This window comes from Sinocyclocheilus rhinocerous, unplaced genomic scaffold (genome assembly GCF_001515625.1).
Source record: "Sinocyclocheilus rhinocerous isolate Xijiao unplaced genomic scaffold, SAMN03320098_v1.1 scaffold592, whole genome shotgun sequence".
Classification (NCBI taxonomy): domain Eukaryota; kingdom Metazoa; phylum Chordata; class Actinopteri; order Cypriniformes; family Cyprinidae; genus Sinocyclocheilus; species Sinocyclocheilus rhinocerous.
In genome coordinates this window covers 713,441-725,172 of record NW_015642562.1, presented here as the reverse complement: position 1 = coordinate 725,172, position 11,732 = coordinate 713,441, and the positions used below count along the sequence as shown (strand labels likewise).

Sequence of the window (11,732 nt, the reverse complement as noted above, 5' to 3'; positions counted from 1 at the left end):
AGCACACCTCGCTTTTCAGAACAATGAGCTTTGTAAAAATTGACGCGTTTCAGAAAGGCGGGGCATAGAGGAGAAACAATAATGTACAGTATGTGGAAAATAATGTGTTTTTTTAACCTTAAACCGCATAAACACATTTCATTACACCAAATACACAAAATAATGTTCTTTTTAGCAACATCATATGACCCCTTTAATGCACTGTGAACTAACAATGAACGACTGTATTTTTCTTAACTAACATGAACAAGGATTAATAAATACAGTAATAAATGTGTTGATCATTGTTTGATCATGTTAGTTAATACTTTAACTCATGTTAACAAATGACACCTTGTTGTAAAGTGTTACCCCAAAATCTGAAAGGATATCTTTAATACTTCTTGAGCAACAGGCATGCAAACTTTGGGGGGAAACACTATAGAGAAAAATGCTTTTTCACCCATTTTTCAATGGTCACCATTGGCATATAATATAACAAGTATTGCTAAAGTCAACAGATTATGATGCAATGATGCTGCCATCTTTCTAAAGTCATTTTTTCACCCTGTAAGTTGGCTCTGAATCTCAGGTGAAAATTTACCTTTTGGCCCCCTCTACAAAATAGTGGATTACTCAGAAAATATTCATCTATAACATTTAATATTCTGGTTTTCATCACTATTTATGTGTGTCTTTCTTCAGAAGAAATACTAACAGATCCAAAAGTTTTAGCAGAGGAGGTTTCTGAAATTCGCTTGATTTGACACGGAATGATCCAACAGCGATTGCAACCAATTTGACTTTCCTAACGTGACTTAAAGAAGTAAACACTGGCAGTTTTGATTTCATCCTGTCCTCAGATTGTTCTCCAGCACAGATGAGTGTGTGAGTGCATGGCTGAGTAAACACGCGTGAGCCAGAGAGTCAGTGCACAGGCAGCATCACCCTGAGGCTGAACTCATCTGGACAGATCTCTGCTGCTTCACAGTGCAGCACTTCTGTTCAGCGTCTCTGAGAATTCAACTCTTTTACAAATAAATGCAGCTTTTATGTTCTATTTTTATGCAGTGATGCTCTTTGTACCGGTGCCACTTATTCCTGCTGGTCTGGCTGAACATTGCATTTTTATTCTAATTCACAACCTTTTCCACTCCAAAACATATTTAGACCTAAATGTAAGATTTGTGTATATGAATTAGGGTTGCAAAGGGGTGGAAAATTTCCAGGAAATTCCGAAAATTTTCCAAAAATCCCTGGAATATTAAAAGAAAAAAAAATCCTGGAAAGTTTCCAAAATTTACTGGAAATTTTCCAACTTTTTGCAACCCTAATATGAATTGCATACAACATTTTCATGCATTTGAATTGCAGAGTTTTAACATAAACAAACTATTAAAATTAATGTGATGCATATTTTTCATGTACATCAGTGAAACATGTCAGATGTAGGCCTAAAGATTTTTTGTATACAATCAGAGAATTTTGTTTTATTTGCATGCTTTGGATTTGTTTTTGTTTGTTTTTTCATTTATATTTTTAAATGTATTTATTAATTAATTTATTGCAAGTTTCCAGATTTGCTTATTTTATTCACATTTGGCAGTTTATTTAATTATTAATTCAATTATTTATTTGCAGGTTTTTGATTTTGTTATTTTCATTTAATTTTATTTCTTATTTTAGTTTTCACATTTGCTTTTCCTCGTGCTGTCATTGCCTTGTTTTTTTTTTTTACTTCTAATAATTAAACCCAAAGCAATGAAAATTCTGTCATTATTTACTCAGCTACATGTCATTTAAGGTGAATTTTTTCAGTGAATAACAGTTTAAAATGTTAAATTTTATGCCTTCAAAAGTGTTTTTTTTTACTCTTTCTGGAGCTTAAAAGCCACTGCTGAACTTCCACTTTCACTGAATGAAAACAAAGCAGAGACTTGGAAATTGTGCAGCATCTTATCTTTCATAAGCAATGCCAATTCTGTCATTATTTACTCAGAATGTTTGTTTCAGTGAATAACAGTTTAAAATGTTTAATGTTATGCCTTCAAAAGTGAATTTTTGTTCTTTCTGGAGCTTAACAGCCACTGCTGAACTTCCACTTTCACTGAATGAAAACAGAAAGCAGAGGGGCTTGGAAATTGAGCATCTCCTTTTGTTTTCCAGAGAAGACGGAAAGACATCCAGCCATGATGGGGAGTAAATAATGACAGAATATTAATTTTTGGCTGAGCTGTTCCTTTAACAGCAAGCAGATGACTTGATTTTGACATCTCATGCAAATAAAGCATCAGAATAGCAGTGCAAACACGAGTTGAGGGTGTTGAAGCTGCAAACACACCCATCCGCTGCTTAACGCAGAACGAAGCGCAAAGACAAGACAAACAGACGCACTGAACGCGCAAAAGCGCACTTTCCCTTTCAGATGCATGCATGAGTTGCATTGTGTCAGAAGCAGAGCTCTTCCTCACCGAGCATGGAGAAGATGAAGTCCTTGGCCGTGTGGATCTCGAGCGCTCGCTGGTCGTCATACTCGCGCTGCTCGTGCTTGCTGAACTCGGCGATCAGCCGGTTGAGCTCCTCTGTCCTGGCTCCGGACCTGAAGTCCAGCTCGGGGGCCTGCGGGACGAATTTGGTGCTGCTCGGGGTGGCGGTGGGGCTGCTGCCAGCTGAACCAGCCCGGCTGGAGAGCGCAGGCGCCGCCATGTTCGCGAGGAGACGGTGAACCGGAGCCGCGGAGCGCAGGCGCTGTACTGAAGCTGGAGGCGGGATGATGCGCAGCTGCAGACACACACTGATTTATTTAATTTTTTTAGACACGTGCTAAAAACTATGGAGGGCCAAATTACTAAAAATTAAATCATCAAATAAATGTTGAAATATATAAATAAATCGTTAAGTACATAATTAATTAATTAAATACATTAATATTTATATTAAATACATTTATATTTAATAATATTTATTTATTTATGTGTAAATCCACATTTTTATATTTATTCACTATTTATTTATTCATTCATTTAATTAATTATTTATTTATTTATGTGTAAATCCACATTTTTATATTTATTCACTCTTTATTTATTCATTCATTTAATTAATTAATTATTTATTTATTTCCTCCACATTTCATTTTCAGGGGGTTTGCACATTTGTTTTTATTATATTTTTATTAATTGTATGAATTTCTACTTTTGTCAAAATGTATTTATTTATTTATTTGCATGCTTGCACATTTGTTTATTTTACTCATTTATTTTTGCAGCAGGTTCTGCGTTTTTAAAATTTATTTATTTGTATTATTTTACGATATTTTAGTTTATTTCTTAATTTATTTATTTATATATTTTGAGAATTTGTTCATTTTATAAACCCTGCCACATAATTAGTGAATAATTTTTTTTTTCAAATTCCCAAACGTGCAAATAAATAAATAAACAAATAAATAATATGAATAAAATAAATGAACAAATGTGCAAGCATGCAAATAAACAAATAAAATAACTCTGACAAAATAGAAATTAATACAATTAATAAAAATATAATAAAAACAAATGTGCAAACCCTGCAACATAATTAGTGAATAAAAAATTAACAAATTCCCAAACGTGCAAATAAATAAATAAATATCAATAAAATAAATAAATAATTAATTAATGAATAAAAAACTGTAAATACAAATAAAATAAAAGCAAATGCGGAAAATCTGGCAAAATAATAAATGAATAAAAATAAACAAATGTGAAAGCATGCAATTACTAAATTAAATGAATGAGTAAAAAACTACCACAAATGAGTAAACTAAACAACTGCAAATAAATTAATGAATTAACTCAAAAATAGTAAATGAATAAACTGATATAAAAGCAAATGTACAAACACTTCAAAATATAATACATCAATTAACGCTGTGCTGCAAATGAGTAAATTAAATGAGTGAATAAAAATAAACAAATGTGCAAACCTGCAAATAAATAAACTCTGACACAAATTTCTAAATGAATAAAACAAAATAAATAAACGTAAAGCCTGCCCAATGACATATTCATAAAAATAAACAAATAGGCTATTTAAGCATGCAAATATATCACAATCTGATTTTTGCAAGCTTTGTCAAATGTTTAATTCGGCTAAATTTTCAAAGAAAAGAAACATGCATTTTAATTCTAATTCATACTTAGAATTAAAATGCATGTTTCTTTTCTTTGAAAATAGTAACATAGATTACAACAATAGTCAGAGGTCTCAATAACATCTTGTCAAAGGCACAGATTGAGTGTCAGCACGCGTCCTCCTCCAGCAGGCGCCGCTGTGGGCACGCTCTTAGCCGGAAGCGGAAGTGGAAGCAGCGGCTGCATCGCAGTGGGGTCGCAGCAGTGATGATGGCGGTGAGGGCTTCAGTGTTCAGATGGGTTTCAGAGGACATCATCAGCACACACTACCTGACCAACAGGTAACACACACTCCTCTGACTGCCTCACATCACTCACAGCAGCTGTAATCAGCTCGTTCATTAAAGCTTCAGCTGAAAGTATTCCATTTTTTAATGGAATGAATATAATTATAAACATAATGGTAACGAGCTGCTGTTTTGATTATAAACGTGTGTTTAGTTCTTTGTTATGATGGCATTTGTAGATGTAAACATTATTTAAGGAGAGCCTGAAATAAGAATGGACCTTGTATTATAATAAATATTAGTAATAACTTTACGCAAAATGTAATAACTTGCTTTAGAAACAACCTTTATAATAATGTAACCAAGGCCCAGCAGGCGATGTAATAAATATATATATATATATGTGTGTGTGTGTGTGTGTGTGTGTGTGTGTATATATATATATAAACATCATCCCATCATTATTATATTATAATGTAATATAATGTAACCAAGGCCCAGCAGGCGATGTATAAAAACAATAATAAAATAAATAAATATATATATATACTGTATACACACACACACATACACATACATATATATATATATATATATATAAACAGTTTCATCCCATCATTATTATATTATAATGTAATATATTACATCTTAAATTTGACCCTGGACCACAAAACCAGTCATAAGGGTCATTTTTTAAAGATGAGAAGATTTGAAGATTTTGATTTGATTTTTGGCATAAAAGGAAAATCAATAATTTTGACCCATACAATGTATTGTTGGCTATTGCTACAAATATACCCCAGCGACTTAAGACTGCTTTTGTGCTCCAGGGTCACATATTATACATTGAATGATCCAGATAAATCATGACAGATAAAATCAAGTCCTTCCCACATTATTCCACTCGTAAAAACGTCATTACATTATTGAAAATAAATGCATTGCTATATTGTTTATAAGTTCTCTCAAGGTTACTTTTATCAAACAAGTCTTTATAAATTAAGATAACATTTATGGGTTGCTGTTTTTATTTTTCCCACATTCCACCTTTTGAAAAATCAATAATATCCGATGATTGTTTTGCTCCAAATAGATTCACTCTACAGACGCAGCAGAGGTGTGGCTTCCGCAAGGTAGCGAAGAAGGTGGAGCCAAAGAAGGGTGTGGCAGAAGAGGCGGAGCAAAATGAAATCCTACACAAGAAGGGCGTGGCTCCTGCTCCAGACCCGCCCACCCCACATGTACCCACCCGGTCATTTGGCAGACTGGTCAAACCATTTGTCTTCACCATAGGGGTAGGTATATTTTGCTGACACATGGCAGGCCTCGTTCATGAAATATGCAGAAACACTTTCTGTGTAAATCCACATTTTTATATTATTATATTTAATTATATTCAGTTCAGTGGGACAGTTAAAATATAAAGGGCCAGTTTTACTAAACAGGACAAATTAGCGCAAGAGCGCAATTCCAAAAAGAGCACGATGGGAAATTTCTGCAGGTGATTTACTAACAACGTGCAAATTAAAGAACACAGACGCAACATCTCATTTACATATCGACCAACGCAATATACCAAGAGCCGTGCAAATAAGCGTAGTTGCAAATAAAGAATAAAGAAGCCACAGTACGTTGAAAAGAACTGGAGGCCAAAAAATTAAGGTTTGCTAGAAGTTTTGATAGACCTCCTAGTTGAGGGTTCGAAGTCGTCTTTTATTTCCTGAAGCAAATAAAAAATAACATGGCTTGGCAAACGATATGTTTGGACAATGTGTAATTTAATCTGAATTGTGATCTGGTTTGTCGCAACATCTCATTTACATATCGACCAACGCAATATACCAAGAGCCGCGCAAATAAGCGTAGTTGCAAATAAAGAATAAAGAAGCCACAGTACGTTGAAAAGAACTGGAGGCCAAAAAATTAAGGTTTGCTAGAAATTTTGATAGACCTCCTAGTTGAGGGTTCGAAGTCGTCTTTTATTTCCTGAAGCAAATAAAAAATAACATTGCTTTGGCAAACGATATGTTTGGACAATGTGTAATTTAATCTGAATTGTGATCTGGTTTGTGCAGTTATTTAATCTGGATTCTATTCTGGTTTATGCATTTATTTAATGATTTTGATCTGCTTTATGCAGTTATTTAATCCGAATTCTGTTCTGGTTTATGCAGTAATTTAATCTGGATTGTGATCTGGTTTGAGCAGTTATTTAATCTGGATTCTATTCTGGTTTATGCATTTATTTAATGATTCTGATCTGCTTTATGCAGTTATTTAATCTGGATTCTGATCTGGTTTATGCAGTTATTTAATCTGGATTCTGATCTGACAATGTATTTTTCTTGCTTTAAATTAATACGTGTGTAATAATAAAAATCCTCTCCCTTCTACCATGCACTTTCTCTTCTCTGCGGTGCCTCATGCTAGCAACAACAACTGCAGCCATTTCAAGCGCAAAACAGTTTAAGACATGCTTTATTTGAGCGTTAAATAATGGCACAAATACCAGTAATTTGACGAGCACAAACGTTAATAAAACGCGTTGCGTGATTAATTTTAATACTCTCCTTCGATAAATTTTGTGTCTGAAAGGGAAACTCCTAGAAATGCATATTCAGTAAGTTCAGGCACAAAAATAACTGTCCACGCCTTTTCAGCACAAATTCGTCACCGCGCGTCTTTAGTAAATACTGACAGTACTATTTTAACGCCAAAAGACGATTTGCGCTGGGGCGAGCTGTTAGTAAAACTGGCCCAAAGGGTTTTATATGCGATTTGCACATTCATTGTATTTGTATTCATTGTATTTCATAAATAAAGTCCAATGTGTGTGTGGATTATGATCTTTTAGAATATCGTAATAACTCCAGCTCAGTTTACAGGTTGTTCATTTGGCGGAGCGGCGATATGGCAGTACGAAAGTCTCAAATCTCGTGTACAGGGTTATTTTGACGATGTCAAAGCAGACTGGCTGGAGAAGATACGGCCTCAGAAACAAGGAGATTTACGCAAACAGGTGTGTGTCCGTTTAATGGACATTTATGTTTTCCGATGTGTGTTTTTAACAGACGTCTGTTGTTCTGCAGGTGAATCAGTGGTGGAACACTTTAAGTGATGGACAGAAAACAGTCACAGGTCAGTGTGAATGACACAAACTAAATATAGCCATCCATATTACAAAGATGAGCAGTTTAGATTGTGGAGACAATGTATTTAATGCAGTTTTATTAAATAAACAGATACTGTCCATCTATTTCTCTGTGCACTGTTCCATCTGAACAAATCTCTCTCTCTCTCAGGCATCATTGCAGCGAATGCGTTGGTGTTTTGTTGTTGGAGAGTTCCTTCTCTGCAGCGCTCCATGCTCAAGTACTTCACATCTAACCCCTCCTCCAGTGAGTCAAATCATCTGTTTCGCTTTCATAATGTGCTGCATCTGAATAACAAATCTCTTTCAAGGTCAGTCTTGTTTACATCGCCTCAAAATGAGGAATGTTGTGTTGGATTGAAAAGGTCTGATTACACTTGGTCTGATTTACACTTTTATTGTACAGTCTGGCATGTTTTCAGGTTTCTCTGGTATTGGAAAGAGTTTTGTCCTGGATTTTTATATAGATTCTCAAATTGATAATAATGAGTCATTTGCAAACTGAGTAAAAAATGAATGTAATATATTAATTTGCATTATGCACAAAATTTCTGGTAGCATAACTGGTAATACTACCGGTAATAAGAAACTGCAATTCAGAGTGTTATACTTTATACTTTAATTGAAGATAAAACATTTTTGTTATTTAAAATGAAGATGAAATTTTTAAAAAAGAGAGAAAATAAACTACTAACTTACTAACTAGAAAAAACTCAAATTTAATTAAAAAAAAAAGAAAAGAAAATATTTTTAAAAACAAAAACTTATAAGAAAAATTACAAGAATACAACAACATAACATTAATTGGTTTATGCTGTAATTGGATCTGGATTCTGGTCGGGTTTTTTAGTAACGTATTGGCCCGAATATAAGACGACCGTTTTCTTTTCCTTTTGTTTTTACTCGCGATCTTTACAACACGTATAATCTGGTTTATGCATTTATTTAATGATTCTAATCTGCTTTATGCAGTTATTTAATCTGGATTCTGATCTGGTTTATGCAGTTATTTAATCCGAATTGTGATCTGGATTATGCAATAATTTAATCTGAATTGTGATCTGGTTTGTGCAGTTATTTAATCTGGATTCTGATCTGGTTTATGCAGTAATTTAATCTGGATTCTGATCTGGTTTATGCAGTAATTTCATCTGAATTGTGATCTTTGCACTGTTATTTAATCTGGATTGTGATCTGGTTTCAGAGGTGCTGTGTTGGCCCATGCTGCTGTCCACATTCAGTCACTATTCTCTCTTCCACATGGCGGCCAACATGTACGTACTGTGGAGTTTCTCTTCAAGCATCATCAACATGATGGGAAAAGAGCAGTTCATGGCGCTCTACCTCTCCGCAGGTCTGGGTCATTTAAGAGTTTTCAGATTTCCAAAACCATCCTACACTCCTTAAATTCATCAGTGTTATTGGATTTCATCTTTCTGTGCCCATGTTCTCAGGTGTGATTTCTACGTTTGCCAGTTATGTGAGTAAAACAGCGATGGGTCGGTTTGGTCCATCACTGGGGGCGGTGAGTATGTTTTCAGATTAAACATTTCAGGATTTCATCGGTGTTCATATGGATGTAGTGAACAGATTATTGCGTTGTGTCAGTCAGGGGCCATCATGGCCGTCCTAGCATTGTGTCTGTGTCTGTGTCTGTCTGTGTGTGTGTGAGAGATTTTTGTTGTTTTGTTTAGTCATGATGGCCACATTCTCATGATCTTCTCCTGCCAACAGGCTCTCAAGGCCATCGTCGCCTTGGATACCACAGGCTTGATTCTGGGATGGCGTTTTTTCGATCACGCAGCTCATTTAGGTGGAGCTTTATTCGGCATGTGAGTGATTTGTCCCTGCTTTCGCTTACATTTAGATCAGTCTAGATGTTTTTGAAAGGAGAAAGTGTTGTTATTGTTAACAAGAACTATTAAATATTGTTTTTGTAAATTGAAATAAAGCTGAAATGAAATAAAATGTAAATATTAGATGAAAAACTTGAAGTAAAAATTAGAAATGTTGCCTTGGCAACTAAAACTAAAAATAAATAAAAGTAAAGTAAAAAATTAATTAAAGCTGAAGAAATAAATAGATATATATAAAACAGAAACTAATAAAAATGGCAAAACATATAATGAAATGACTAAAATTAAAATGAAACCCAAAAATATAAAAATAAAATGTAATAAGTCAAAATACTAATACATATTTTAATAGTTTATAAATAATACTAATATAACACTAGCAAATTACTTGTACCAGTGTTAATTCAGTATCATTAACTATTATAGTTTTTGTTAATATTTGATAATATATCATTTTATTTTTATATTTGCTGTTTTCACTTTAATTTTAGTGAACGTTTTAGTAAATGTTTTGTTTTCTTGTATTCATTTTTTTGTCTATATAGTTTTTATAAATGTGTATTTATTCTTTTTAGTTTATTTAGTTAGATTTTATTTTAGTACTTTAAGTTGAACTAAACAAAAATGAAAAGCTGTATAAAGTTAAATTTTTATTTTTTTTTGCATTTGATTTGATTTTAGTTAATGTTTATTTTATTTGAATTAGCTACAAATTATTTTTATGGTTTTAGTTTAATATAATAACCCTGGTATGTAGTCACTCAATCAGACATCCTCGCCACGAAATGCATTTGACACGCATTTTAACAGCAGGTGGTGTAAACATCGATTGGCCACTTGATAGATCTTTTTACCAGTTTAATGTAAAAGACAAGCATGTTAATTCTCTCTCTGTGTTTAATGTCTGTTTCTTCCTCTAGCTGGTACATCATTTATGGTCATGAGCTCATTTGGAAGAACAGAGAGCCGCTGGTGAAGATGTGGCATGACTTCAGAACGAGAGGCCCGGGCACTGGCGGCAACGGCTCGATTTAGAGCCATGCATTAGAGTCATTCATTTTCATTCATGAAGAAAAAACAATTTGAGAAATGGACACAGACACGCTGACACAGATATTCATGCACTTGAAGCTCATATTCTGTTTTGTATTCTGTGAGAGAGTCATAGAGTGGGGTCCGTTTCAGTCACAGTGATGTCATTATGCTCCGCCTCCGATTTGAAATTTGAATCCAACTAACCCCACCCACTTGGTTAAAAATGCTAATGTATCTGGAGGGGCGGAGCTTCGGCACACAGCTCTAAGGACGCTATGCGTCTCAGTGACATTCAACATCCTGTACAGAAACTTAAAAGTTTAAATGGTCTGTAACTGTCATTTTGAAAAATAAAATTATTTAAAATCCTGTTTTCTCTGTATGATCAGGTGCCAGCTTTTGTTTAATTGCTATAATTGTGTATAATATGTTCTTTATTGTCTGAGTTTCAGATGAGACTTTGGTCCTTGTTAAATGTGAATGATTAACCCTGTTTCTCTATAACACACACACACACACACATCTGCACTATACGTCTCATCAGTAGAAACCGTTTCAGTGTTGTTTTCTCAGATCGACCAAAGTTCAGTAACAGTCATGGTATCATAATGGCTCATGAACAATGCGTCTGTTTTCCACTTCCTCGTGGTTTCATGAAGTCACTGTATCGCTCGTCTCTTCCCGTGTTTCCCAGTTATCACTCGTTAACTTCCATCCCATCATTCTTTTCTCTCCCATTGTCACTCGTTTTGTTGTCTTCTGGTTTTTGTTTAATTGCACAGTTTGAGTTTCATGAAGAAACATCCAGGTCATATTTCACCCCAAATTCACAAGAAATCTAAATATTTAGCAAAAATAAAGTGAAGCCTAATGTTAGTATATTAGGCTTTTGTTGCCAGATTGGCACATTTCCGTTTTTTCCTGTTGTAAAAAAGAGTCTGGTTAAAAGTTCAAAAGCTTGTGGTCAGTAAGATTTTTATTTTTTGTTAAAGAAATTAATACTTTTCAACAAGGATGCATTGCTCAAAAGGCATTTAGAATGTTACAAAAGATTCTCTTTCAAATAAATGCTGTTCTTTTGAACTCTCTGTTCATCTGTGAATCCTGAAAAATAAAATGTATCACAGTTTCCACAAAAATATTGTGCAGCACAACTATTTTCAACATTGCTAATAATCACAAATGTTTCTTGAGCAGCAGATCAGCATATTAGAATGATTTCTGAAGATCATGTGACACTGAAGACTGGAGCAATGATGCTGAAAATACAGCTGCGCATCACAGAAATAAATTACAGTTTAACAGATAT

At 34.1% G+C, this 11,732-nt stretch overlaps 1 protein-coding gene and 1 pseudogene across 1 annotated transcript in view; one reads left to right on the top strand and one right to left on the bottom strand.

Moving 5' to 3' along the window:
* LOC107756226 (protein MB21D2) overlaps positions 1 to 2,778 on the bottom strand; it is a 10,461-nt gene extending 7,683 nt beyond the window's left edge. The window contains exon 1 of the mRNA XM_016573266.1: positions 2,451 to 2,778. Coding sequence (XP_016428752.1) covers positions 2,451 to 2,685 — 235 coding nt within the window. The 5' untranslated portion in view covers positions 2,686 to 2,778. The remainder of the gene's footprint in view (positions 1 to 2,450) is intronic.
* A 1,411-nt stretch (positions 2,779 to 4,189) lies between these two features.
* On the top strand, positions 4,190 to 10,788 carry LOC107756223 (presenilins-associated rhomboid-like protein, mitochondrial; annotated as a pseudogene).
* Positions 10,789 to 11,732: the final 944 nt, after the last annotated feature.